At 49.8% G+C, this 25,276-nt stretch overlaps 1 protein-coding gene across 1 annotated transcript in view; it reads right to left on the bottom strand.

Moving 5' to 3' along the window:
- Positions 1–7,096: 7,096 nt before the first annotated feature.
- The window catches only part of HIF1AN (hypoxia inducible factor 1 subunit alpha inhibitor), a 76,250-nt gene continuing 58,070 nt past the window's right edge, over positions 7,097–25,276 (bottom strand). Inside the window, exon 6 of the mRNA XM_042909023.1 lies at positions 7,097–7,460. Within this exon, the coding sequence (XP_042764957.1) occupies positions 7,433–7,460 (28 nt within the window). The 3' untranslated portion in view covers positions 7,097–7,432. The remainder of the gene's footprint in view (positions 7,461–25,276) is intronic.

Below are 25,276 nucleotides of genomic sequence, written 5' to 3'. Positions count from 1 at the left end.
AAAAGGGTGGGTGCACCCCTTTTCTCATCGCCATCACCCCAGGCCAGTGGGCAGGCATTAGGCGGGCACAGAGGGGCCCTCATCACACTCTCTGAAGGCAAATAGGGACTGACCGTACATCTGTCTGTGTCAGTGCTCATTCAAGGGACCAGAATCTGTGCATTGGGTCCAAACTAGGTTGTCTCTTCAAGGGTGATTTGCTTCATGTTTCTCCTTAACATTTACTAAGTTGGGGGAGGGGGTGCTAAATCTGGTTTTAAACAGAGAGAAAGCTGAAAGGCAGAACTGAGGTAATGCTTCCAGGAAAGTGGGATTGGTGGACAAAAGAATAGAAAGATTTGGGAGACGAGAAGGGTATAGACCAGTGTGACCAATAAGTTTTCTTGGTGGGGTGGGGACCACATTACCTGGATGTGATGGGGTAAGTATTATTTTCTATTTTGAAGAAAAATGTGTGATGTTTATACTGTCTCAGAACAAATAGGCCTGTGACTGATGGATAGTTTACCATTCATGTGGCTGGTTTCATGTACTTTTGACAGCTCAATCAGGATTCCAACGGTTACAAAAAATGATTTTCTTCTAGGAAGTCGTAGGAGGGGAGCACGTACCCCTCGCCCCCGCCCTGTGCCCACTCAGCGCCATAGTGCGGAATGAGGAGAGACGTGGATGTATAGAGGAGCATGGGCACGGGCAGAGGCCCCCAGAGTCTTCCTGGGTTGGGCACATGGTGTCTCACTTCTTGGGGCTACCTTGAGACTCTGGTCGAACTGACGCCTAGAGGGCCATTCAGGAAGGTCCGTGAGCCTTCACTGTCTCCAGAACTGAGATTGGGAAGGGGCCGTGGAACGTGGAGGAAGAGAGAAGCCCTTCAGAAGCCCAGGAGAGTCAGACCCAGATAAAGACTGGCCTTGAGGCCATGTGGAAGATTTGTGGCTTCTCCAACCTGAATCCAGCCTGGGACCAAACCACTGTCTCAGCTGTCTCACTCCCTGGGCAAGAAGGGGACCATGAGGACAAGGATAAGAGCTGTGGTGGTTCTCCTGGCCTCCAAGTGGTGGTGGCAAATGTGGCAGTGGCCAAAGCAGGAAGGTGGAAGGTAGAAGGCAGTATTTGGCCACGTGCATGTGCCCAGGGCCATTTTGGGTTTGGGTTCACCCACTTTACACATATTTCAAAATTGAGCCGTCCAGACTGGCACCAGAGATCAGTTAGAGCCAGAGGAGGTGGCGAAGCTGAAAGCACAGAAAAACTCTAGCCGGGCGACAGGTCTGAGAGCCACCCAGAGCCAGCATCACTCATTTACCTGCCACAGACCCGCCACCAGAGATGACTCCAAGCCTCTGGCCTACAGCTTGGAGCGGATTAGTGGGAGCTTCAAGGTGACTTCCAAGGAGGCAGTCTCCAGGCGTACCCGGTTCTGCCCCAAGCATACATGGGTCCCCCCAAAGAGCAAGGCTGTTCCTGAAATTTTTTTTTTTTCAACATCACTCATAACGCAAGCAGACTCTGGAGTCTGGCTACCTGGGTTCAAATCCCTTCTTCTCCATTTACCAGCTATGTGACCTTGGGCAAGCCACTTAACTTCTCGGGGCCCAGCTTCGTCATTTGCAACTGTGTACATATTAGAATAATCTCAAAGGCTGGCTGAGAGGGTTCAATTCACTCACTAAGTGATCATGTTACTGCACCTCTCTCTCATACTTACCTTTCCATTAATATCAACGATGTGTGAGGGATAATTTAACATAACTCTACTTTAAGATGTATACCAAGCACTGTAGTAGGTGTTGAGGATCACGTAGAGGGTGACGAGTATACTATTAGCTAGCATTTACCAAGCACCTACCCTATGCCAAAGTTCTAAATACTCGACATATATTACTTCACTCGCAAATGTTATTGTCTTCATGAAGCTAACAATTCAAAAAATTGTCTTGATTTTATTTATTTATTTATTTATTTATTTTGAGGGAGAGGGTGTGTGTGCATGCATATGTACACGTGAGCAGAGGAGGGGCAGAGAGGGGCGGGGCGGAGAGAGAGAATCCTAAGCAGTCTCCGTGTAGTCAGCACAGAGCCTGATGCAAGGCTCGATCTCACAGACCAAATTGTGAGGTCATGACCTGAGCCAAAATCAAGAGTTGGACGCTTAACCGACTGAGCCACACAAGCGCCCCACAATTTAAACGTTTTTGAAGTTTTTAAAAAAAAAATGTATTAAAGGAATCACGACACCCAACATGGGGCTCAAACTCACAACCCCAAGATCAAGAGTCTCGTGCTTTTCCAACTGAGCCAGCCAGGTGCCCCCAGGAAGCTACCAATTTACGTAATAATAAAATTGTATATCGACAACTTTACATGCGATACATAATGTCACCCTCACAAGAACCCCATGAGGGAGATGTTGCTCTAGTTCCGCAGATGAGGAGATCAAGATTGAGAAAGGCCTAGCGGATTGGAAATAACGGGACTTCGATTCAAATCCTGCTCTATGGCTCAAAGCCCATGGAGTCCCTACCACGCCATGCCACTACCTCTGCATTGCCAAATATTCCCAAATGCATTGTCGTGCCTGTAGAAATGCAGGTCTTCTGTCCAGAGTATGTGCTCCCGTGTGGCTGGATGTCCGGGCCTGGAGGCAGTTCTACAGATGCTTATGATAATAAGTAGAGGGGGTCTGTGTAACTCTATTTCTGCTTCTTCTACCTGAAGGAAGACCATTTATGTGACGTTGAGGATTGTGCAGTTAAGCGCAGCCGTGGTCTGATGATGGCTCAGTGAAACCATGCGTGTGGGTATGGCGGTACCTCTGCTCAGCTGATTGTGGGTCCGTGTGGTTTGGTTTGTATCGGTTTGAGGGGCTCTTCTGATTCCCTCCTAAGAGGAAGGGAAAGAGGTGCTAGGAGCCGGGAGCTGGTGGCCTGCTACCCGGACCCGTCCGGTTGGGGGCATCTACTGTGCCTGGGCCTTGCCTGCTGGCTCCGGTGCCTGGTGCTGGGTTTCAGGCCAAAAGATGGAGAAGCTCATTTCCCCTTAAACACCGCAGATTAAAGGCCCGCAGTGGGCACGGGCGGGAGGGCGCCGTGTCGCTCACGTTACAAATCAATTCATTACCGGCACTCGCAGTCGCCTCCGATCTTCAAGGATCGGGGGTTTGATGAAGAGGGTTCATTTCAAGAAATAAACCTTTTAAATTAACCACGAGATGAGGGAAATTTCTTTATTTAAAAAATGCTCAGGCCCTGCTGGCTTTGTTTTCTCTCTCTTATTAGCGCCGTTATTAATAATCCCACCCTTTCTCTCCAGGGGATGGTCCACCCTGCCTGCGGAGGCAGAGTGAGCCACTCAGACGTGGGGACAGGCCCCCAGCCCTGGGCTCCTCTGGCCAGGACTGTCTGCTCCATCAGGCCTCCAAGGTCCAAAAATGGACCCCACCCAGGCTCCTACGCCCCAGGTAGATTCTCAGGCAGATGTCCATGAACCTGCTGTGTGACCTTGGGCATGTCACCCGACCTCTTTTTTCTCAACAGCAAAATGAACATAGAATCACCACTTTCTACAACTGCACCTTAAAGTTAGGAGTTCAGGCCTCGCATGTTGTCAGTGAGAAATCGGACCCCGAGAGGCAAAATGAGTCATCCAAAGGCACACAAGATCTTCACAGCAGAGGTGGTTTTGACATCAGCCTAATTCTTGGTCTCGTTTTCCACCTGGAGACATGCGTTCGGATTTGGGATCTAAAAATCGCAAAGCCCCTTGATACACATGATCTCCCTGGATGTGTACTAGTAATTTGTCAGCTGTACCTTACCATCCCTATTTTACAGATGAGGAGGTTGAGGGGCTCTGGGAATGTCCCAACCAGAGTTTCAACGGGAAACATAAGAAGTATACTCTGTTGGTTCATCTGAGGAGAGTTTAATAAAACAACTATTTACAAAAGTAGGGGCGAGGATTAGAAAAAGTGGAAGTAGTGATGCAGTGTCACAGGGCCGGTAACAGCGGGAAGCCATGCCCAACCCGGGTGACCAGAACCAGGAGGGAGGGCCGCAGGGAGAGGCAGCAGCAGCAGCCAGCACAGAAGGGATTCAAGGAGTAAACTCCAACTCCCTCTCATCTCTCGCTGGCGCCCCCTTTTGGTCAAACCCAAGGGAGCCTGCAGATGCGGATTGCAGGCCAGCCTCCCAAGTCCACAACAGGGTGGAGAAGGGTGGACACCCAGCATGGAGGCCGGAGAGGGGACTTGCCAGTAAATGGCAGAGGAGATGACCTCAGGTCTTCTTAGTCCAAAGCCACAGTCTTTTCCGCCACCCTGCTCTGCCCCAGCGATACCCGGCCCCTGTCTCAAAGTTGTTTGGCACAACCCAAAGGAAATGCTGGGCCTGGAGGTATAGCCAAGCATGAGGAATGGCTGTCCCTTCCTGTGGCCACTCTAGGAAGAACCAAATACTGGCATCATGTGATGGCAGGTGATATACCATCTTGTCTCCCGTGGAGCTTGTTTGCATCGGAACAGGGGCCTTCCGGAAACCAAAGGCTTTCGCCTAGCAGGGAAGCCCATGGGAAGATCTTGGGCTCCCTTCCACGGAACCACACTGCAAAGGTCTGCCCTAAGAGTCTGCGCACCACAGAGCTTGCACAGGGGTCAGTAGAGTAGATGCCATACACGCACGTGTACACACACACACACACACTGGCAAAGAGAAAATTGGAGCCCACGTATGACATCACCCACCACTTCCTTTGGGGCTTACTCCCCACTGGTGTAGGATGTGTTAGGGCATCCCAGGGAAACCCAGATTAGAGCCCCGCTTTCCTTGCCACTTCGCAAAAATGAAAGCGAGGCTGACAGATTAAGGTTGTAGGGAAAATCGAGACAATGGGACCTGGAGGGATGTAGAGCTCAGAGCTCTGGAGCACTGAGTGACTGGAGGACACCAGGGAATCTGGGAGGAGGGAGAGGGGGCTGGATAAGGTGGGGCACAACCACACTGTTTAACCCCTACTTTCCAGGTCCCATCCAACTGGTATTTACAGAGCCATTTCTACGGTGGGGCTCTGTCTTTCTCCTTAGAATGGGGGCTTCCCAAGACCAAGATCATGTTTTTCACGACTAGGCATGTTTGGGGGTGGGGTTTAACTCATCCTCTGTGTCGCCTCCTAAATGCAGCCCAGAGCTCCGATCTTAGGTGGGAGTTTCAGCTCAGCAAGACCTCCCCATCGAGAAATACAAACCCAGGCACACTCACCCTTTCCCAGCCCCCTGCCACCTGCACCCCTGCGGACTGGGAGAAGGAAGGAGAGGAGGAGAAAAAGGCCTTCCCAGTCTAGGCGTTAGACCTGCCCAGGTGTGTGGGGGGGACCAGCTCACCATCTCATTAATGTGGAATTGTTTTTAGGTTAATAATCTTGCGTTAATTTTCCCTTAAAATATTGTCTTTGACCGTTAAATGCTCACACTGTTATAAAAAGAACGTAATAAATGATCTTGAAGCAAATTCTCCTGCCAAATGTCATAATTTATTTGCATAATTAGCTCTTAATTTTAATTCAATATGCAAATCCATGCTTCCTTTCCATTGCAGCCGCCTGTTTCCCAGCCGGGCGGCCATGAATTTACTGTGTAGCTCTCTCCACGGCTGTCAGAGGCGGGGGTGGGGAGGCAGGCGCCTTCTGGGGCTGGTGCCTGCGGGAGGGGTTCAGACACACAGACTCAGATGGACAGGCCCATGGGCCCCTGCCACATAGGTGCAAACGCCCACAGATGGACCTGTGTGGACGCCAGCATACCAACATGTGGATGGACACGTGTACAGATGCACTGACAGATTAACACATATCACAGGCAGAGCCCCAGAGGTGAAGGCATACGAGCCCAGACTCGTAGGCTGACGCATTTAGAAATCCACGGGCGCCCACTGAGACACATTACACAGGTAGAAACACTGCCATGCAAGAACACATGAACACAGACTCCCATGAAGTCCCCTGGCTTCGTGGGCCCAGACGCATGCGCTGACATTCAGAGACTTGGGCGCAACCTGATATATACCTGCAAATGCAAACACCCCAAGACACGGTGCGCCAGCGAGCAGAAGTTCATGGGCACAGACAACGCTCACAATCGAGAGACCCACGGGCCTACACGCAGATGTGCAGAGCCATGCTTGGTGAGGCCCACACAGTTGTGAGACCACAAATCTTTATGTGCACACGCATAACAAGTCGTACTCTCAGAGACAGAAATTTGACAACCCCACAGAAAAGCCGAGATGTGATGTGGACACCCCTGCACATATAGGATTTGGCCTTCGAGTCTCCATGGCAGGATTTTTGAGGCACTGTAGGGCTCGTGGAAAGAGCACCGAGCTTAGGGTCAAGAGACCACATTCTAGTACCAGTGCCACCTCCCAGTTGCTGAGAGACCCTAAGCAAGTCATGTTACTTTTTAAAAATAACAGCTTTATCAAGATATAATTCGCATATCATGCAATTCATCTATCTAAAGTGTTCAAGTCAATGGTTTTTAGTAGATCTATAGGGTCGTGCAACCATCACCGTAAGCCATTTAAGATTTTTTGGAAAATGTTTCTTTATTTTTGAGACAGAGACAGAGAGAGAGAGTGGAGGGGCAAAGAGAGAGGGAGACAGGCTCTGAAGCAGCAGAGCCCAACGTGGGGCTGAAACCCACAAAACCATGAGATTGTGACCCGAGCCGAAGTGAGACGCTTAATCAAACCAGCACCCCTCACTGTGAGACATTTTAGGACATTTGAACCATCTCCCCCCAACCCCATACCCATTGGCAGTCTCTCCTCTTCCCCCAATACTCCCCACCCCCAGATCTAAGCAACTCTTTTTTTTTTTTTTTTAACGTTTATTTATTTTTGAGACAGAGAGAGACAGAGCATGAACAGGGGAGGGGCAGAGAGAGAGGGAGACACAGAATCCGAAACAGGCTCCAGGCTCTGAGCTGTCAGCACAGAGCCCGACGCGGGGCTCGAACTCACAGACCGCGAGATCGTGACCTGAGCCGAAGTCGGACGCCTAACCGACCCAGCCACCCAGGCGCCCCTAAGCAACTCTTAATCTATTTTCTTTTTCTGTATATTTGCTGACTCTGGACACGTTGTGTAAAGGAACCAAAAGAATGCATGGTGTTTGGGGTTTTTTGGTGATTGGCTTCTTTTACTTAACATAGAGTCTTCAATATTCACCCATGTTGTAACATGAATCAGTACTTCATTACTTTTCATGACCAAATAATATCCCATTGTATGGATATACTACATTTTATTTACGTATTCACCAGTTGATGGACATTTGGGTTCTTTCCACTTTGGGGCCATTATGAAAAATACTGCTCCAACCATCGTTGTACAAGTTTTTGTGTAGGCCCACGTTTTCATTTCTCTTGAGGAGGACTTCATCTTCCCAGAGTTTGGCTCTCCCACCTATAAAACGAGAAGGAATTCATTCCATTAGAATCGCAAGGCTGTCCAGGTGTACTTGTTTATGATTAATACGGAGTTCTCCAGCTGAGACTATGGTTCTCCTCATGTAACCAGACCCACACACACTCACACACACAATTACCAACACGGCCATCAGACACATAACATAGCCACAAAGGCACAGGTGCACCCAAGGCAGCCTAGACCCCTTCAGGGACTTGGTCCTGAGTTTGGGGCCTAGAGAAAAAAACAGAAATGCAGTCAGAGAGATTGTGATAGCCACAGGGAACATTGTCCTGACTCAAGGAGGGTCCTTTCATGGTGAAGGGGGAAAAGTATGGCACTGGGGAGGAAGGGGTTTAGCCAACATGGTGGGCAAAAAGGCAGGGTGAAAGGGTGAGGTTAGCGATGGGTGACTGAGTGAGGATCCACTCTGAAGACCAGGACACTTGGGTGCCACTTCCCCAGCTGTTTCTGCCTTCTCCTCTCCCCACCCATGTTACCCTTTGTCTCCTTGTTCCTTCTCCCAGAGGTAACGTGACTCTTCCCCCCTCCCCAACAAGCTAAGGAGACAAAGGGGATCCTTTTCCAGGATAATTAAGCTTCAAAGTCAGCAGCTCCTCCCAGGAAACTGATCAGGTTTGCCCTGAGAGAGCCCTTTAGTGCGGGAGGGATGGCGAAGGGAGGGGAGACAGGGACAGACAGACAAGACCAGGAGACAGGAAAGTGAACTCGGACACCACTGAGCTGACACTGATTCTTATGACCTTGCACTGTCTGTCAGGAAAGTTTGATCTTTAATTCTCCTTCTTAGGAGAGGGATTTTTGGAGTTGTGACCCGATTAGCTACAGACCCCAAAACACTGTCTCCCCACAATCACAGAAGTCCTGGGTATGGATGAGTGAAAATATCTGAGTGTGCATGTATCCATGTGTGGATGCCCACCGATATTATGGACGTGTGTTTATGGAGCTGTTGTGTATCAGTGTGTAAGTGTGTGAGCGCCTGTCTGTCCCCAACCCTCTCGGCCCCTACCCCCACCCATGCCCCCTGCAGAAGGCTCACTGTGCGGCCTCAGCGGAGTTTCTAACCTGGAGTGATCGCTTTCCTGATTTGCCACTTTAGTACTCTTGTTAATGAATTTTTAATCTTCTTAATGACATTAAACACGGAAAGTAATTAAGGAAAACAAGTTTGAAACTGCTGACTTCAACCCTTTATTCACAACTATTTAATGTAGAATTAATTTGATTTTGCCCATTATTCAAATGAACGCGCTACCTTCTCCTCGGCCCCAGGCCTGTCCCCTTGCCCCCTCCCCACATGCCCAGGGACCCCCTCTCTCGCCGCCACCCAGTTATCACTGACCCTAGTGGGTGAGGGTTTCCGTGTGACATGTCTGTGCTTGGGGCCTGGGTGTGAGGCCTGAGCCCAACTCCTGGAGGGTAAGGATCAAAGAACGGCCTCTCTGGGTTGGGAGACAGCACAAGGAAGGTGGGGGTGGGGCTGAAGATCTGAGGCTGGAATGATGCAGACTCTTCCATCTCGGATTTCCCACCTAGACGCTCATCATCAGCCCTAGGTCCCACCTATGCACTCAAATGCTTGGTTGTTGGGGACATTCAGATCACAGGGATTTGGTATTAGACTATTTAAATCTATAGACCTCAAGATAGTCAGGTATCTGGAGGCTCAAATGCTGAGGTCCCATGAAGTCCAATTTCAGACCATTTTTCAAAATTTCACTTTTATAATTGCAGAGAAAGAAGCTTCTCTCCCTAAACCCTGAGCCTTGGGCCACTATCTGGGTAAGGCTAAAATGGGCAGGTCATAGCTGTTTGAAACTGGTCCTGGGTGGAGAAACCAGGCCCCGAGCAGTCAGCCAGTCCAAGCCTAAGTGGGTTTTGGCCTCCACCTTCTGGAAGGTGTCTTTTCTTTCTTTCTTCTATTTTTTTAAAATGTTTATTTTTTGAGAAGTGGGGGGAGGGGCAGAGAAAGAGGGAGACACAGAATCCAAAGCAGGCTCCAGGTTCCAAGCTGTCAGCACAGAGCCCGATGCGGGGCTTGAACTCACGAACTGTGAGATCATGACCTGAGCCGAAGTCAGCCAACTGAGCCACCCAGGCGTCCCCTGGAAGGGATCTTTAAGGGGACTCTGACCCTTGGATGAGAGGAAAGACAGGGTCCATATGAGCCCTGGGGGCACTCAGGTCCTGGGCTTCAATGTCCTCACAGCTGGGGGTAGCTGGGCTAAGGCTATAGTAGGTCACCCCCCCAGCCTCCTGACTCCTGCCCCCAAAAGGCCACCTCCTTTACCCTTGGGTCCCAGATATTGTTTTGTGTGTGTGTCATACCTGTATAGTGGTGAGAAAGGAAGGTTTGGGGTGGACACGACCCTAGGAGGCAGCTGAGGGAGGGGAAAAAATCTCAGCATGTGCCCTTAGGCAGATATGCCATAAATCCTGGCTCTGGACCTCCTCTGGACTTTGGATAAGCTCTGACCTCTCCTCTCCCCCTCTCTGAAGTGGGGAGACCGACTCTTACCTCAAGTTGTTACAAAGATTAAGTGAGATGTCATGGTGACCTTACCATTAGCTCCTGGCAGTTCCAAAAACATGCCAGAGAAGGAAAACTGAGGGGTTCAGGGGCTAGGAACCAAAAGAGGGTCGTAGGAAGCCATGGATTTGCCCAGATATACTGAGGGTAGAGAGGGGAGCTAGCATCTGGGAGCTTCCTCCCTTTTATCCCTTCAACAACACTGGAATTTTTCCTTGGCTTCATTCCCCTGAGTTATATCACCAAGGGGGGCTTTCTCTCTTCCCCCCTCTCCCTTACCCCTTCCTCTTGCCTCTTCTCTCCAAACAAGCCTCCCCCAAGCCACTCCACTCATCTCAGCTCCTGGGAGCAACTAGTCCTCCCACCCCCACCCACCCCCCCCGCCCCCTATCACTGCACTGAGCCATGACTGGGCCTGAGCTGAGGCGGGAGTCTCGCGCCCCTTCCTCCCATTCCAGGGACTTTATGGGCTGAGACGCTGCCGGCTTGCTCACTTCTCCCTCTCTCCTGCGTCTCTCTCCATCATTCTCCATGTTTCTTTCCCCCTCTTTCTTTCCTCCCTTGCCGTGGCCGGCCTTTCTCTCATCTGTCTGTCTCTCCCTATCTCTGTGTGTTTCCACCTCTCTCAGTTCTCTTTCTTCAGAGACCAGGGATTCTAGAACATTTCCAGCTACAACTGTCCAGGGCACACTCTCAAGAAAGGAAAGCTGACCGGGGGTACTGGGAGGACCCCACCTCGAGTGTGCCCCACTTCCCCTTCTTGCTGACATCCTACGAAGGACCAGGAGGAAGAGGACCTGATCAATGTAGCACACTCACACCACCCTCCCACACCTCCTCCCCACCCCGACCCTCTCACACTCAAAACCCTCTCACAAAGACCCACACACTCTCTCACACCCACACGACAAACTTGCACCTCACTCACACACAGACACAAGTGTGAGCAGGCACAGATACACACGGACGCAGATGCACACTCGCACACAGAGCCCCCCCCCCCCACAGATGCGTATGCGCACACACACATACACACGCAGAGATCCCACAGGCGCCCAAAAGCACAGGGCAATGATTAATGTCCCCTCAGAAAAAGAAATTATATCGAATAAATTAAACTACTGTGGCAGCAAATTGAAAAATAAGGATGTAAATGAGGTTTGAATACTTAATATCGAAGACAAGGGGGGGGAACAAAAAGGGATCGCTGGGTCCCCTGAGAGGGGAAGAGGATGTTCCCTCCTGCTCCCCGGTTCAAATCTGGCTCCTGTCCAGAGACCTCAGAGCTGGGGGCTGGGGTAGTACGGGGCTTCAGTCAGCACTGGGGACCCTCTCTTTGGTGGCCATGGCAGAGAGTCCCAGAGCCCCTAGAAAGACCCAGAGAGGGAGGATGAGGAAGAGGTGATGTAACCACCTGGTAGCATGTCATATCTCACCCCTGACAGACCCCAACACACAAGTGGGTACTTGCTTCCAGACCCAACACATGCTCCTTTGAAGGTCCACCCTGGCTTACTTGAGCTCACGACTCATCTCCCCCCAGATCCCCACACACCTCAAGACACCCAAACACATTTGATCACATATGCTTGCTCAGCCCTCAACTCAACGTCAAAGCTGCACACGTTCTCCGAACTCGCCTGCCTCATCGCCACCCCCAATATGTCCTAAACCCGCTTCGCACCCTGACCACACCACAGGCATTCTTCCCCCCCAAAAGCCCAGTGCCCACTGGGCACAGTCCTACCCACACCAAACACCCCAAACACACATCTGCACATACATGGGTTCACACACACAAACATAAACTCTTTCCTTGGAGCACATCGTGACATACTCCTGTCACACACACACACACACACACACACACACACCTCTCTCTCTCTCTCTCTCTCTCTCTCTCTCTCTCTCTCTCTCTCTCTCTCTCACACACACACACACACACACACACACACACACACACGGATGGTAATACCATCCCTGAGCCCCAACCCCTCAGAAATTGTGGGAAGGAGAGAGGCAGGGTTGGAAGAGCCTTCTCTTTCTCCCTAGGCTTTAAGGGAGTCCTCCGTGTATACACACACACACACACACACACACACACCCCGGAGCACTTCCAGCCAGCCTCCATCTTTCCATTTCTCTCTGCCTCCCTCTCTGGCGCTGTCTCAGTTTCCCTCACTTTGCCTGTCAAGTGCTTTTTCCCTGTCGCCTTTGTCTCGGACACCCCAATATGTCCTGCCCCCCTCCTCCCCGTCGGTCGCCAGGCCCTGAGCCGCCACCCGCACCCCCACCCTGCGGCACCCCCGCCCCTCCCCCTCCTCCGCGGCTCTCGCTGTCGTCTCTGTTCATATATATTTAGTATTTATTTACAAGGCTGGGTTTTTTCCCTGGGCGGGAAGCCAGCCGTGCACAGAAATCCTTAAGATGCTATAAAGCTGGTGAGGTATAAAATGGAAAGTGGTTAGTGCGCTGTTTGGAGATATCTCACCGGCGGCCGGGGGCCCGCGCCGCCCAGCCGCCCGCTGTAAATCTCCCGGAGTTTAGCGCGCTTGTTTGTATCAGGCCGCGAGGGGAGGGACCGGCCGCCGGGGCGGGGGGCCGGCGGGAGGGGGCGCCCCCCAGCGCCGGGGACCCCTCGGGAGAGGGCGCTCCCTCTTGCAATGGAGGTGGGTGAAGGGGGGCTGGGAAGCCGCCTTTTGGGAAACAGAGGCTCCTCGGCTGTGCCTCTTCTGAACTCCGCCTAATCTCACAGGGGGACGGAGAGAAAACGTGGGGCCCAGAGCTCCCCCCACCCCGCCCCAACCCCAGCGCGCGCGGGACGGAGACCCCACAATACCCCCCACCACCTGTGAGCCTCCTCCCCAGGAGCTTCACTTCCCCCGCCCCTTCTCCGAGGGCCTGTGGTCTGTGGTCTGGGGAGGGAGCAGATGACCCCCGCCCCCTGCCAGGAAGAGTTTGGGGCAGGAGACCAAGGTTCCTCCCTGCAGAGCTAGGGCCTCTCACACTTTATTTCACTCCCCTGAGCAGCAGTTGCCTCTCCCTTGCAGGGTCCTGATAGCTCCTACCCCAAGGGCTGAAGGGAAGATGAAATGAATCAATGCAGCTGAAGGATTTAGCACCGTGCCTGGTACATAGTAGATGCTCAGTGAATGCCGACTGTGTGATTTGTGCCAATCTGCCCAGCACTTTGTTCATCCGTGTGTTTAGCTAGTTGCTCATTTACTCATTTATTTTGTCAACTATTCACAGCACCCATCCACCCATCCATTCAGCAGCTTCAAGCTGTGTGGTTCTGGCCTCTGTGGTGGAGAATTCTGCAGAAGGCAACAGACCTCCCAGGGGAGCTCCAGTTGGGATGGGGCACTAAGATCTACACCAAGAGGGTAAAAGAGCCACTTCTGGATTAAGTAGCATTTCAGGGCAGCTTGGAGGAAAGGGCTCACCCCACCCATCAGCATGACATCCCTGTCCGCAGTCCCTGGTGGAGCCCTTTGACTTCCTGTGGCCTGAAAGTCCCAGGAGGAATGAAGGAGCAACTAGACTGTGAACTTCCAGAGGGCAGGCCTCATCCCCCACTCGTCCCGCCCCCAACCCCAGCAGAGCCTGGAGCCAGCTCTCAAGAGCTGTCAGTAAGTGCCCTTTGATTGATGAGTTGGGAAGGCTGAACTCTGCCACACTCCTCTCTCTCTTTAGAGCGGTGACACACCTGTCATATAACCTGCACACGCATGTCCCAGCTCACCTGGACACATGTCAGGAGGGCCAGGAGTAATGACTGGGAAATTTTAGGTGGTCACTGCCCAGAAATGGAGGCTCAGAAGAGCCAAGTCTGTGTCACACAGTCATGTCCAAGCCAGTCTTTCTGTATTGGTTCATTCATTCCTTCATTCACTCATTCATTTATTTATTCAACAGGCGTTTACTGAGCCTCCTGGGCCAGGGGCTGAGGACGATTCAAATGAACGTTACTTAGGCCTGGCTCTCAAGAGGTTTATAGTCCAGGACAGCTGTAGGGCAAACATTCCAGTAATGACTATTGGGAAAATAAGAGCCAAGAAAGCTGTAGAGGACTAGAAATTTCACAGGGAAGAGAAACCACTGCTGGTGGTGGTGGTGAACAACAACAACAACAACAACAACAAAACCAGCAGGCACCTTGCTAAGCAATTTATAGGGAGTATTCAGAAGATGGCTTTACTTGAATCAGGTCTTGCAGAAAATTAGGATATTGATGGGCAGAGATAAGCTGGGTGTTGGGCAGTGATACCATCCCAGAAGGACAGCATCGCAGGCAGAAGAGGAGAATGGACCAGCCCACAGAGGTGGGAAGTTGCTGGGTGGGGAGTGTGCAAGGGAACCACTCAGAGTCCAATTTGGCTGGCAAGTATGAGCATGAAGGAGAGTAATGGGAAATCTTGGAGAGAGGGGGAGGAAGGGGCCAGGTCACAAAGGGCCATGAATATAGGAGTCAGGAGTTTGTACTTTATTTAGTATGCAGTGGGGAACCATTGAAGGTTTTTGAGCAGGAGAGTGGCACGATCAGAGCTGTGCTTTAGGAAAATGAATCTGGCAGCAGTGTCTAGAACAATCGGAGACATGGAACTCAGAGGCAGAGAGCCCCGCTGGGAGAAAGAAGCCACACTTGGAGACTTGGTGCATGGCTTGCACTCAACAGGGTTTGTTGGTTGAAGTGAAGAGGCTTGGGAGAGCTGTGACAAGGGCCTTCCTGGAGACAGTGGTGATGGCGAGGCAAAGATGGGTACCAAAGAAATAAGGAAGCATCTCTGAATTTGTACCCTAACTGAAAGTAGAGATGAGGACGGCAGGGGACTAGGGGCTCCAAGGCTTCTGTGAGGGTAAGTGGGTGGGCAACAGGGCTACCAACAAAGTGGGGAGTCACATGCTGTTGCTGGCTTTAGGAGAGGCATGCAGGCTGCTTTTTGAGTATGAGCCTTGCGCTGCCTGGGTTGTGGTTTTGGATCTCAAGAGAAGCTTGGGGGTTAGAGATCAGTGCTCCCATTACCTGCTCGGGGGTGACAGCTGCAAGTTCCCAAGTGACTAAGATCTCCTGAGAGACTGGAGAGAACAGTGGAGAGCTTTGCACTGTGGCTACATTTGGGAGAGACTGTAGGGGAAGAAAGAGACAGAGAAGGAGGGTTAGAGACGCCGGAGGAGAGTGCAGTGGACAAGGCAGCCAGGAGATGAGTAGTTCTCCTCGAGTGACTGGTATTCCAAGGCTTCCCAGGGGATGGGGCCTGAGAATCAGAAGTGGGGCCTGGTGGTCAAGAGGTTGGACGGGAGGCCGGGAGCAACCTTGTCGGGGGAGAAGTGAGGCTGGAGGGTGCTCCTGGGAGCAAGGGCTACTCCGGGGCACAGCATGCAGGGTAGTCTATCACCTGCCCACTGCTCACACCAAGCCCCCAGATTTGAGGTTTCACCAGAGGCCCTCTTGTCCCTCTCCTGGATGGAGCAAAGGTGGGAGTCAATGGGCAGGAAAGTGGGAGCCACTGGGACCGAATGCCCCCTGACTTGGGATTCCTGAGACCCTTAGATCTCAGCATACTCAGGGGTTTCTAAGGTTCATGCTGTTTACTTGGCTACAAACCACACAGCCATGCTCTTCTTTTTGATGTAGGTGACACCCTCGTCGGGTCATCCCCTGGACAGGGTTGACCACCCTCTTCCTTGGCACTAGAGCGCACTCTGTTCCACAGCTGGCTACCTCTATCTTGGGCCATACCCCAGCACCTGGGCCAGCGATGCCCAGGTCCCCCAGCATCCCCGGAACCGTGGGGTTTAGGAAGTAGAGGGGACAGGACCCAGAACCTCATTTCCCATTTAGGAGGAGCAAAGCATGGGAGGTGGTGTGGGCCCCCACCCTCCCGGAGGGGACCCGCAGTCCTAAATGCCCCCGCGCCTTCTCCATATTGTGGGAAAAGCTGCTGCATCCATCACTGTCAGGCGCCGAGTTTGAATAAATTTGAATGCACTGAGCCGTGGGCTGCAGTTTCTATAATATCACTTTCCAGTTTGAATATTTCACTTACTTTTTTTTTTTGAATTTCTTTTTATCCAACAGTTTCTCCTCCTTTTCATCTCCCCCCGCTGCAGCCGAGCTCTGGATGTAGAGAGAGGACAGTGCCTTGAGGGTGTCTGAGATGGGAAGAGACTAGGCCTTTAGTAGCTTTGGCATCTCTGTCCTCCCGCCCGCCACCCTCACCCAACACATGTGCTCCCTGGGCCAGGAGCTCCATCTCCCCACTATTTGTATAGATGGAGAAACAGTAGTTGGAGCATGAGCCACCCTTGAACTCCCACCCTTCTCTATGGGCAGACCAAGTGTGCCAGCGTTCTGCTTCCTCCCTACAGGGACCTTAACCCCTCACCTACTGACCCTCCATCATATGCGGGTGTGTGTGTGTGTGCACGTGCGTGCACGCGCGCGCACACACACACACACACACACACTCCCTCAGATATATTAACTTGTACCTAAACGCTAATGGCAGCTTGCAATTTCCCACTAGGAAGCTTGCTCCTAAGTCCCTCCGGCCACTGTCCTGCCTTCCCCTATAAATGAGGACCCCTGGCTATGGATTCCTTCTCCATCTCCCTGTATCTCTTCACTCTCCATCCATCAGTGTGGTGTCAGTACAGCCATGCCTCCGGATAGGGGCTGCTGGGAGGGAGAAAGGAATAGAGTCCTGGCAATGCATTCCAGAGAACCGTCTCCCAACAAGCCCCATGATTTGCTGGACTATGGTTAGTGCCATCCCCACTCCTTGCCCACAGCTCAGGGACCAGGAAGAACTGAGGTGCAAGGAGGGAAAGAGACCATCCTCAAATAAAATGAGTCAGGATTGCATTCAAGCTTGGGTCCAGATAGGAATGGGGAAGTGAGCAGATTGAGAAGGGTATTCTGGGGACCCTCTGAGTCTGTATTTTTCTATGGCAGCATCTGGTCACATTGCCCCTTGGACCATACATAAGGTACCCTGGCTACATAGATAATCTCGAGAGGGCAGTGACCATCCAGGAGGCCCAGTGATACTGACATCAATGAGGACATTCTGCTTTATGGGGCACACTAAGTGGCTAGAGGGCCACTGAGTGCCCCAACCATCTAAAAAGGACCCACATTGGCCATCTCCCATGGAAACATTATTCATAGAGCACATGCTCCTCTTTCCTGCCAGAAATGGCACTTCCTTTGGCTACTAATAGTCCCCCAACTATGCCTACATCTGTCACATAGTAGGTATGTATTGGGGGTTATGTATGAGGGGAAGCAGGAAGCAGAAAGCTTCCGTGAATCTCTGACTTCTGGAGGCAATGCACAGCTCCCCACTCTGTGCCTGGTCCTGTGTGCTTATAGTTAGTGGAAAAGGCAGGATACAGGGAAGAAATGGTCAGACTTTGGGAGCACAAGATATGACTGGGGAGGTGAAATTATCATTCAGAGTAATATTTATTTCTACTTTACATTTTGCTATGCTCAAAAAGGGTTTGAGCAGATTTAGGACACACACACACACACACACACACACACACACACACACACACACATCAAAACAGTTTAGAAAAAGAGAGAGGACAACTGGAAATCATCTGAAGGCAGGAGAAAGATAAATGGAGCGGGGTCTTGTGGGAGGAGTGTCAGCAGTCAGCGCGGCCATCGCCAGATGGGGGCCTGTGTTGTAATTGTCCACCTCTCAAGGAGCTCACCTGTGTGGGTTCAGGTAGTCAGGGAAGGCTTTCTGGAGGAGGTGGAACCAGTTCAGGGACTCGACAGATGGCAGAACAAGGCGGATTGGTGGTCCAGCGGCAGGACTGGAGGAAGGAAAGTCGGAGACCAGGAGCTGAACTTGTGGCAAGTGTTGGTCAGGGAGGGGTTGGCAATGGGAGCAGTGAGTTTGAGGGACAGTGAGCAGGTGGCAGAGATACAATATGTCCAGGGGACAGTAAAGAGAGGAGAGTCGCTGTGAGCCATTGATAGGAGGTGGGGTGGTCAGTGTACTGAGAGGATTTAGGAGGTGCCCCAGACTAGCTTGGCCTCACCTCAATATTTCTTAATTCTAATACAGGCCTCTCAGGCCCCTCTTCCTGCAGCCCCTCTCTCCACCCCCATGAGCTGAAACTCAGCACCCAGCAAAGACAGCCCTCACCAATGGAGGGTTGGCTATACCAAACAGCACCCCCTCCCCAGAAGGAGGCACAGACCCCTACGAGGGCGGAAGCCTGAGCCTCCCCTCCCCCAGTGTGCCTGGGCTGGCCCCGTGGCGGGAGGGGTGCGGTGTGAAGGGAGAGGCTCTCCTGCCGCACCATGACAGATGATTGACTCGAAACAATATCTAAGGCGATCAGGATAAAGTGCTGGCCATTTCAAGGCTCAGCAGAATTCAGATTCTAATTAGACTTCTCACCACATTCCAAATAAAAATGGTTCCCCTGGTATCCTCTTTGCCTATCAGGTGTCTCTCCCTGATCGCTGGAACAAAACGCATAAAGAAAGTGATTAAAGCCATAACAAAGGCATAAAATTGGAATTATCGCTGCCACCACATCTGGGAGCATGGAGTGTCACCACACAGCCCCCTCCTCCCCAAACCTGCACACACACAGAGATGCTGTCCCACCCCAGCTCCTGGCTGGGCACCCTGCAATGATAGCCATCAGATAGGTGAGGAGCTGGAGGGAGGAGTGTTCAGGGGAAGGGGTGGAACTGGGAGGTGGGGGGGGGGGGTCCAAGGAGCCAGAGACTGGAGATTAGGAGGGAGTAAACTGGGCAAATGAAGGGCTCCAGGCCTGGGGAGCAAGGAGTGAGTGGTCCAAGGAGTGAGGGATGGGCAGACAATGGTCACTGTTTCAAGTGTCTAAATATTTGCCAGTAGAGAGGGCCCTTGGGGCTCTTGCCTTGATGACCTCACCACCCCCAGGACATATACGCTCATGTGCACACATTGTAATCAGGGCTCACAATGCGCTATCAATTGTTTCATGCCTTGCACGTGTTGTCCATCTCTGTTGGGAGATACCTCAAGTCCCCCAGCTGACCCACTGCCCAAGCCACTGGACCCAGTGCTGGTTTCCAGTTCTCTTTCCCCACCTGCGTCCAACAGAGGGCACCCACCTATAGAGACTACTAAGTCCCCATTGGTCCCTAGCATGTGTGTGCACAGCCAGCCTGCAGTCCAGAGACCCCAGTCCCCTGCACTGCACATTTGCACACATGCACACACGCACACGTGTACCATGCCTATAACAATACCCTCACACAGTACACCACATTCTGGGAATTTAGCAAAGGCCCCCATCTCTTTGGGGCCCTGGCCTCTCTAGCTCTTCTGCCTCCCCTCCTGCAGCCCCTGTCTGCCCCTCACAGCTAGCCTGGTACCTGGTATGGGGCAGCCTTGTTCCCTGCGTGGGGTGGGTAGGCAGGCGGGAGGTCCAGAGGAGGGTGAGGGAGTGGGAGCGGGGCTCTGAGCGGGGACGATATAAAATTAAAAGGTAAAAAGCAGGAACGCAAATGGAGGGTGCTTTCAGCTTTCACATTATTAATGACTCTTCAAAAAATCGGCGAGTTTTCCAATCTTCTCTGAGAAGCGCTTGAAGGAGCTCACAGATGAAACTGACCTTCAAAATGTTCTTTGGTCTTTAGTTAAGAAATTCGCTCGCCATTATGGCATCATTAGGGAAACAAGGATAAAATTACTCCATGGTTAATGACCTATAGTATCTCCCCACCAAAATTTGTTTCAGATCTAATAAAACTGTGCTTAACACACTCGGATGAGTTATGAGGACTGTTCTGCAGGGTATTAAAATGTGGAAAATAGATTTTCCGAAGCTGGGGGGACTGGACTTTTTGAATCAGATAGCAGAATGGAATTTTCTGGGCAATAAATTCTTCCATGTCTCAATTTCATCTCGCGCTCTCTCTCTCCTGCCTGCCTCTGCCCCTCTCTCTCTCCCTCACTCTCTCTCTCCCCCACTCTCTGTCTCCCTCTCTCTGTCTTTCATCTTTTCCTAAAATACTGAAGCAACACAGAAACCTTTCCAATTTGAAGCCTACATAAACTTTGAAAAAAGCAGAGTGACAAAGGCCGTCTGTGTGTGGTCGTGGGAGCCTGCGTATGCATGCACGCGTATGTTTGTGGCTCCTGCCTGCCACACAAGAGTGGAAGCAACTCTCTCCATCACTTCACCCAGTGCCTCTCTATACACCCAAGGTGGGACTGACACCCTCCATTTCTCTATTGCCGGCCAAGCTGCCAGATCTCACCCTCTGTACCGAAATCACAGGGCACGCCCAAGCTAATAACCCTTCCTAGTGTCTCCCCCATCCGCCCCCGCCCAGGGCCACCATACACACCAATGCCAGGAGTCAGCCTATGAGAACACACCTGCCCTGTCCACCCCAAACTTCTCGGGGATGGGAGGGGGGCTGCACTGGCCTTGCAGAGCTGCCCTGTTTTGCACACGTGCGTGCACATCAGCACATGCTAGCCTTCTTGGTGAGGCACACCCAGATGCCCCAGCCAGCCAGGCTGGAGGCTGAGACCCGAGCCCCGGCCCAAGCACTGGCCGAAGGTTTTCGGGGGCTGGAGACTGCCGCGGAGAGAGGTGGCTGGCGAGGTAATGGCATTTTGCTCTCTTTAAACTTTAATCTTTCCTATTAATTCCCTGCAACTGGAGAATGTGTGAGAGTTAATGTTCCGTGAACGTGTTTCGCACTCGGCAGTCTCTTCGAGCTAATTACCTTCAGGTGCTAAATGGAGGGAAATTGCAATCCATTTGGATGTGAAAAAATTTCGCCTTCCCGTCCCCTGTGAGACATCCTTTTTCCTGAGTGCTGCAGAAAGAATGCTCTCTGGGTGGGAGTTTTTTTCCTCATGTTTTTTTTCTTCGGCCCCTTCCCCCGCCCCCTTTCTCCAAGAGTCTGGGTTTTGCAGGACGGTGGTGGTTGGAGACTGGAGGAGACCTGGGCCTTGGCACAAGGTCCAAGTCTGGGGTGGAGGCCAGGTGGGGAGGGACTTACAAGCAGGGGAGATGCCCAGCCTGAGAATCCAGCCCTTGCCCCTTAGAGGCCTTGGAGTGGAAGTGTATTTACACGCTTAATAACACGCTTATTACCAGTGTTTCTCAGCTGCTAGGTTTTGAATACAGATATAATAGAATTTTACAAGCCACATAAAAGCTGTCCTTCTCCTGGACCCTGAACTGGGGTGTCTGGCAGGGCGGAGGACAGGGAATGGCAAATGGAGATGAGGAAGGGGCTTGAGGAAGGAGAGAATGGAAATGGATCAGAGAACTGGACAGAGAAGAGAGGAGAATGGTGTGGGAGGGAGATGGGCAGGGGGGTTGAGGGGGAGATGGGTAGGAGCTCTGTCTCCATCCCAGAGAACTGGCACCAAGGAGAAAGGCATGAAGGCCAGGAAGGTCAGCTCCCGAAGCCTCTTAGGTCTTGGCACAGCACACTCACCTTAGTGACACGCCCATCCCTCCAGCCCCATCCTTGACCTTTGATCTCAGACCTCAACCTCATCCAAGCCTCACAAAAAGAGACATCTAATTTTACCTCCTCCCTCTGCCTTGGATCCAACCTACTAGTCTTTACAAATCCCATTTCTTAACCTAGGTTGGGGCAGGGAGCTGTCCAGGTGTAATATGTTGCTTCCACCCAACAGGGAACAGTCTGGTTTAAGACACACAAGACAGAGCCCCTCACCCCCTAAGTAAATAGCACTCCATTTGAAAGAGGGTTTGGCCCCCCATGATGGCCTGGGGTTTTACCCTCCACTTGGAATTCTTTCTCTGGTCTCAACCTGTGTACTACTTGTGAGGGAACAACAATTCTAACACTGAAGAGCCTTCTTTGGGAGAATATACTGGGAAAATATTGGAGTGACTTGGGTTTACTTATTTGTTAAAAGTTATTCTGAAGGGTTTCAAATATAAATATACATAGATACATAGATAGGTAGATTTAAATGTTTATTTATTCATTTATTTAGAGAGAAAGCATGGTGCACGGGCGGGGGAGGGGCAGAGAGAGAGAGAGAGAGAGAGGGAGAGAGAGAATCCCTCTGCTATCAGCGCAGAGCCTGATGTGGAGTTCAAACTCAGGAACCATGAGATCATGACCTGAGGCAAAATCAAGAGTGAGATGCTCAACCAGTTGAGCCACCCAGACGTCCCTTAAAAGATCTTTCTACCTATCAACTGGTTTCAATAATTATCAACATAGGGCCAATCTTATTTCTTCTATCTGCCAGGACTATTTGGACACAGACATCAAATCACCTCACCTGTCGATAATTTAACATGCATTTCTAAAAGTTAAGGACACTTTTAGCATTACCTCAATAGCATTATCTCACTTAAATAAAAATTAACTATAATTCCTTACTCTCATCAAATATCTATTCAGTTCTATAGGCTACACTTTCTTTTTTAAATTGTTGAAAATTTCTTTAAAAAAATTTATTAATGTTTATTTTGTTTTTGAAAGAGGTGGGGGAGGGGCAGAGAGAGAGGACAGACAGAATCCCAAGCAGCCTCTGCACTATCAGCACAGAGCCTGTCACGGGTGAGATCATGACCTAAGCAGAGATCAAGAGCTTGATACTCAACCATCTGAGCCACGAAGGCACTCCTAGGCTATACTTTCTTTCCTCTTCTTGCAATTTATTTATTGAAGAAACTGTGGGCCATTTGTCCTATGGAATTTCCTTCATTCTGGATTTTGCTGATAGCACCCCTGTGGTATCATTTAATGTGTTTCTCTGTCCCTTTAAAATGGTAGATTCCAGAGTTGCTTGGCTTCAGATTTGATTTTTTGGCTAGAATATTTTACAGTTGGTGTGAACTTCCTATTGCATCACGTCAGGACCACATAATTCCTCGTCGTTTTTCTTTTTAAATATCAAGATTAATCAGTGGGCTCAGTTGCTGTCAGCTGGATCTATCCATTATAAAGTTCACGTTCAGCTTTTTTCCCTCCCATCAGCTTTTCACTTAATGGTTTTAACAGCCATTTACTATCATTGACTCGATCCATTCTTTCATTAGGTGTTGTTGTATTTGTTTTGAAACTGCTTCTATTCTTCCAGCTTTTTATTTTGACAAATTTAAAACTGTACAGCAAAGTTCACTGTTGCAATGAATGCTCATATACTCTGATACAGATGAACAATTTGTAACTATTTCCACATTTGGTTTAACTCTCCCTTTCTTGTTCTAAAACACTTGTGTGTTAGTTGCTGACATAAATGACACTTCATCCCTAAATACTTCAGATATCTTTTAAGAACAAGGACATTCGTCTGTACTGCACAGTGTAATGATCACTTTCAGGAAATTTAACATTTGCCTGATAGATGAGTTCATATTCAAAACCCTTCTATTCTCCCAGTAATGTTCTTTATAACTGTCCCTCCCTCATCCCAATGTAAGATCTTTCATTGTATTTATTTTGTCTTTTTAATCTCCTTTATTCTGGAATAGTTCTCCAAGGTTTTGTTTTTGTTTTTTGTCTTTTATGAGTTTTGAAAAGTCCATGCAGCAGATTGTCCCTCAATTTGGATTTATCTAATGGTTTCCTCATGGTTAAATTCAGGCTAAACATTTTGGGCAGGAATACCATGTAGGTGATGTTTCCTTCTCAGTGCATCATATCAACAGGCATATGATATCAGTTTCTCTCATTATTTGTGATGATACGTTTGATCATTTTTAAGGTAGCATCACTCAAGATTCTCTATTGTAAAGGTGTCCTTTGCCCTCTCTGAGTAATACATTATGATGTAGGTAGGGGCAGGATTTGAGACTGTGAATATCCTGTCCTCTAAATATTTTTGATCCAGGGATTTTAGCATCCATTGATTATCTTGCTCGAATCAATTAATTATACCTTTAGTAGTTATAAGATGGTGAATTTTCTTTTTAAAACATTTTTTAAATAATGTTTTAAAGTTTATTTATTGAGAGAGAGAGAGAGAGACAGAGACAGAGACAGAGACAGAGACAGAGACAGCGCAAGCAGGCTCTACACTGTCTATGCAGAGCCCTACGAGGGGACTGAACCCATGAACTGCGAGATCATGACCTGAGCCAAAGTTAAGAGTCAGATGCTTAACTGACTAAGCCACCCAGGCGCCCCTGGGTTCTAAGTTGACAGTTATTTTCCTTCAGAATTTTGAGGCTATAATTATTTATCTTCTGGTTTCCATTGCTCCTAATGAGAAGCCTGTTGCCTGATTGTCATTATGCTGCTAGCTTGTAAGATTTTTCTCTTAGATGTTCTGCAGAGTCACTAACAGTTTTAGGTGTAAATCTCTTTTTACTTATTCTGCTTGGGAATCCAGTTGTGTTCCTTCTTACTGAGAACTTTTTTTTTTTTTTTTTTTTGCATTCAATACCAGTCAATTTGCCACCATTGAATCTTCATATTTCTTCTCTCTCTTTTCTCTCTGTTCTCTTCTTCTGGAATTTCTAATATCTCTATTGTACCTTCTCATTTTATTTCTCATGTCTTAACTTCTTCATATTTTCCATGACCGTAACTCTGTGAGAGGCATTTTGGGTACTTTCCAATTCGCTTTCCAATTTACTAATTCCTTCTTCAGCAGTGTTATCAACTGCTTAACCACTCCATTGAGTTGTTTTTATTTCAATATTTTATTTCTAGAAATTATTTTTTAATGTTTATTTATTTTGAGAGAGAGAGAGAGAGAGAGTGCAAGCAGGGGAGGAGCAGAGAGAGAGGGAGGAGAGAGAATCCAAAGCAGGCTCTGTGCTGTGAGCATGGAGCCCTATGTGGGGCTCAATCTAATGACCATGAAATCATGACCAAAGCCAAAACCAAGAGTTGGAGGCTTAACTGACTGAAGCACCAAGGCACCCCTGCTATGAGCATTTAAAGTATACAGCCAGTCTGTTCAGCTTTTGCCATTGTTCATCTGAATTTTGTTATTCGTGGATAACATATTCTTCAATCACCTTCAAGGATAAGTCATCATCTATAAGACCTATGTTGCTCAAAATGCAGGTTGCAATCCATTAGTGGGTCAGGAAATCAATTTAATGAAATAAAATAGAAAATAAAATACCAAGGTACATCACATATGTAAGTATAGGTACTGCTTACTGAAATTTTGTTTCAGAGGGGTGTGTTTATGTGTATATGCTGGGTCATCATGCAAAATATATTTCAGCCCGTGATTCAGGGTAGACATGTTTGAAGGTCACTGATTTG

Source organism: Panthera leo, chromosome D2 (assembly GCF_018350215.1).
Source record: "Panthera leo isolate Ple1 chromosome D2, P.leo_Ple1_pat1.1, whole genome shotgun sequence".
Lineage (NCBI taxonomy): Eukaryota > Metazoa > Chordata > Mammalia > Carnivora > Felidae > Panthera > Panthera leo.
The sequence above is the reverse complement of the archived record's forward strand: the minus strand, read 5'-3'. Positions and strand labels throughout refer to the sequence as shown.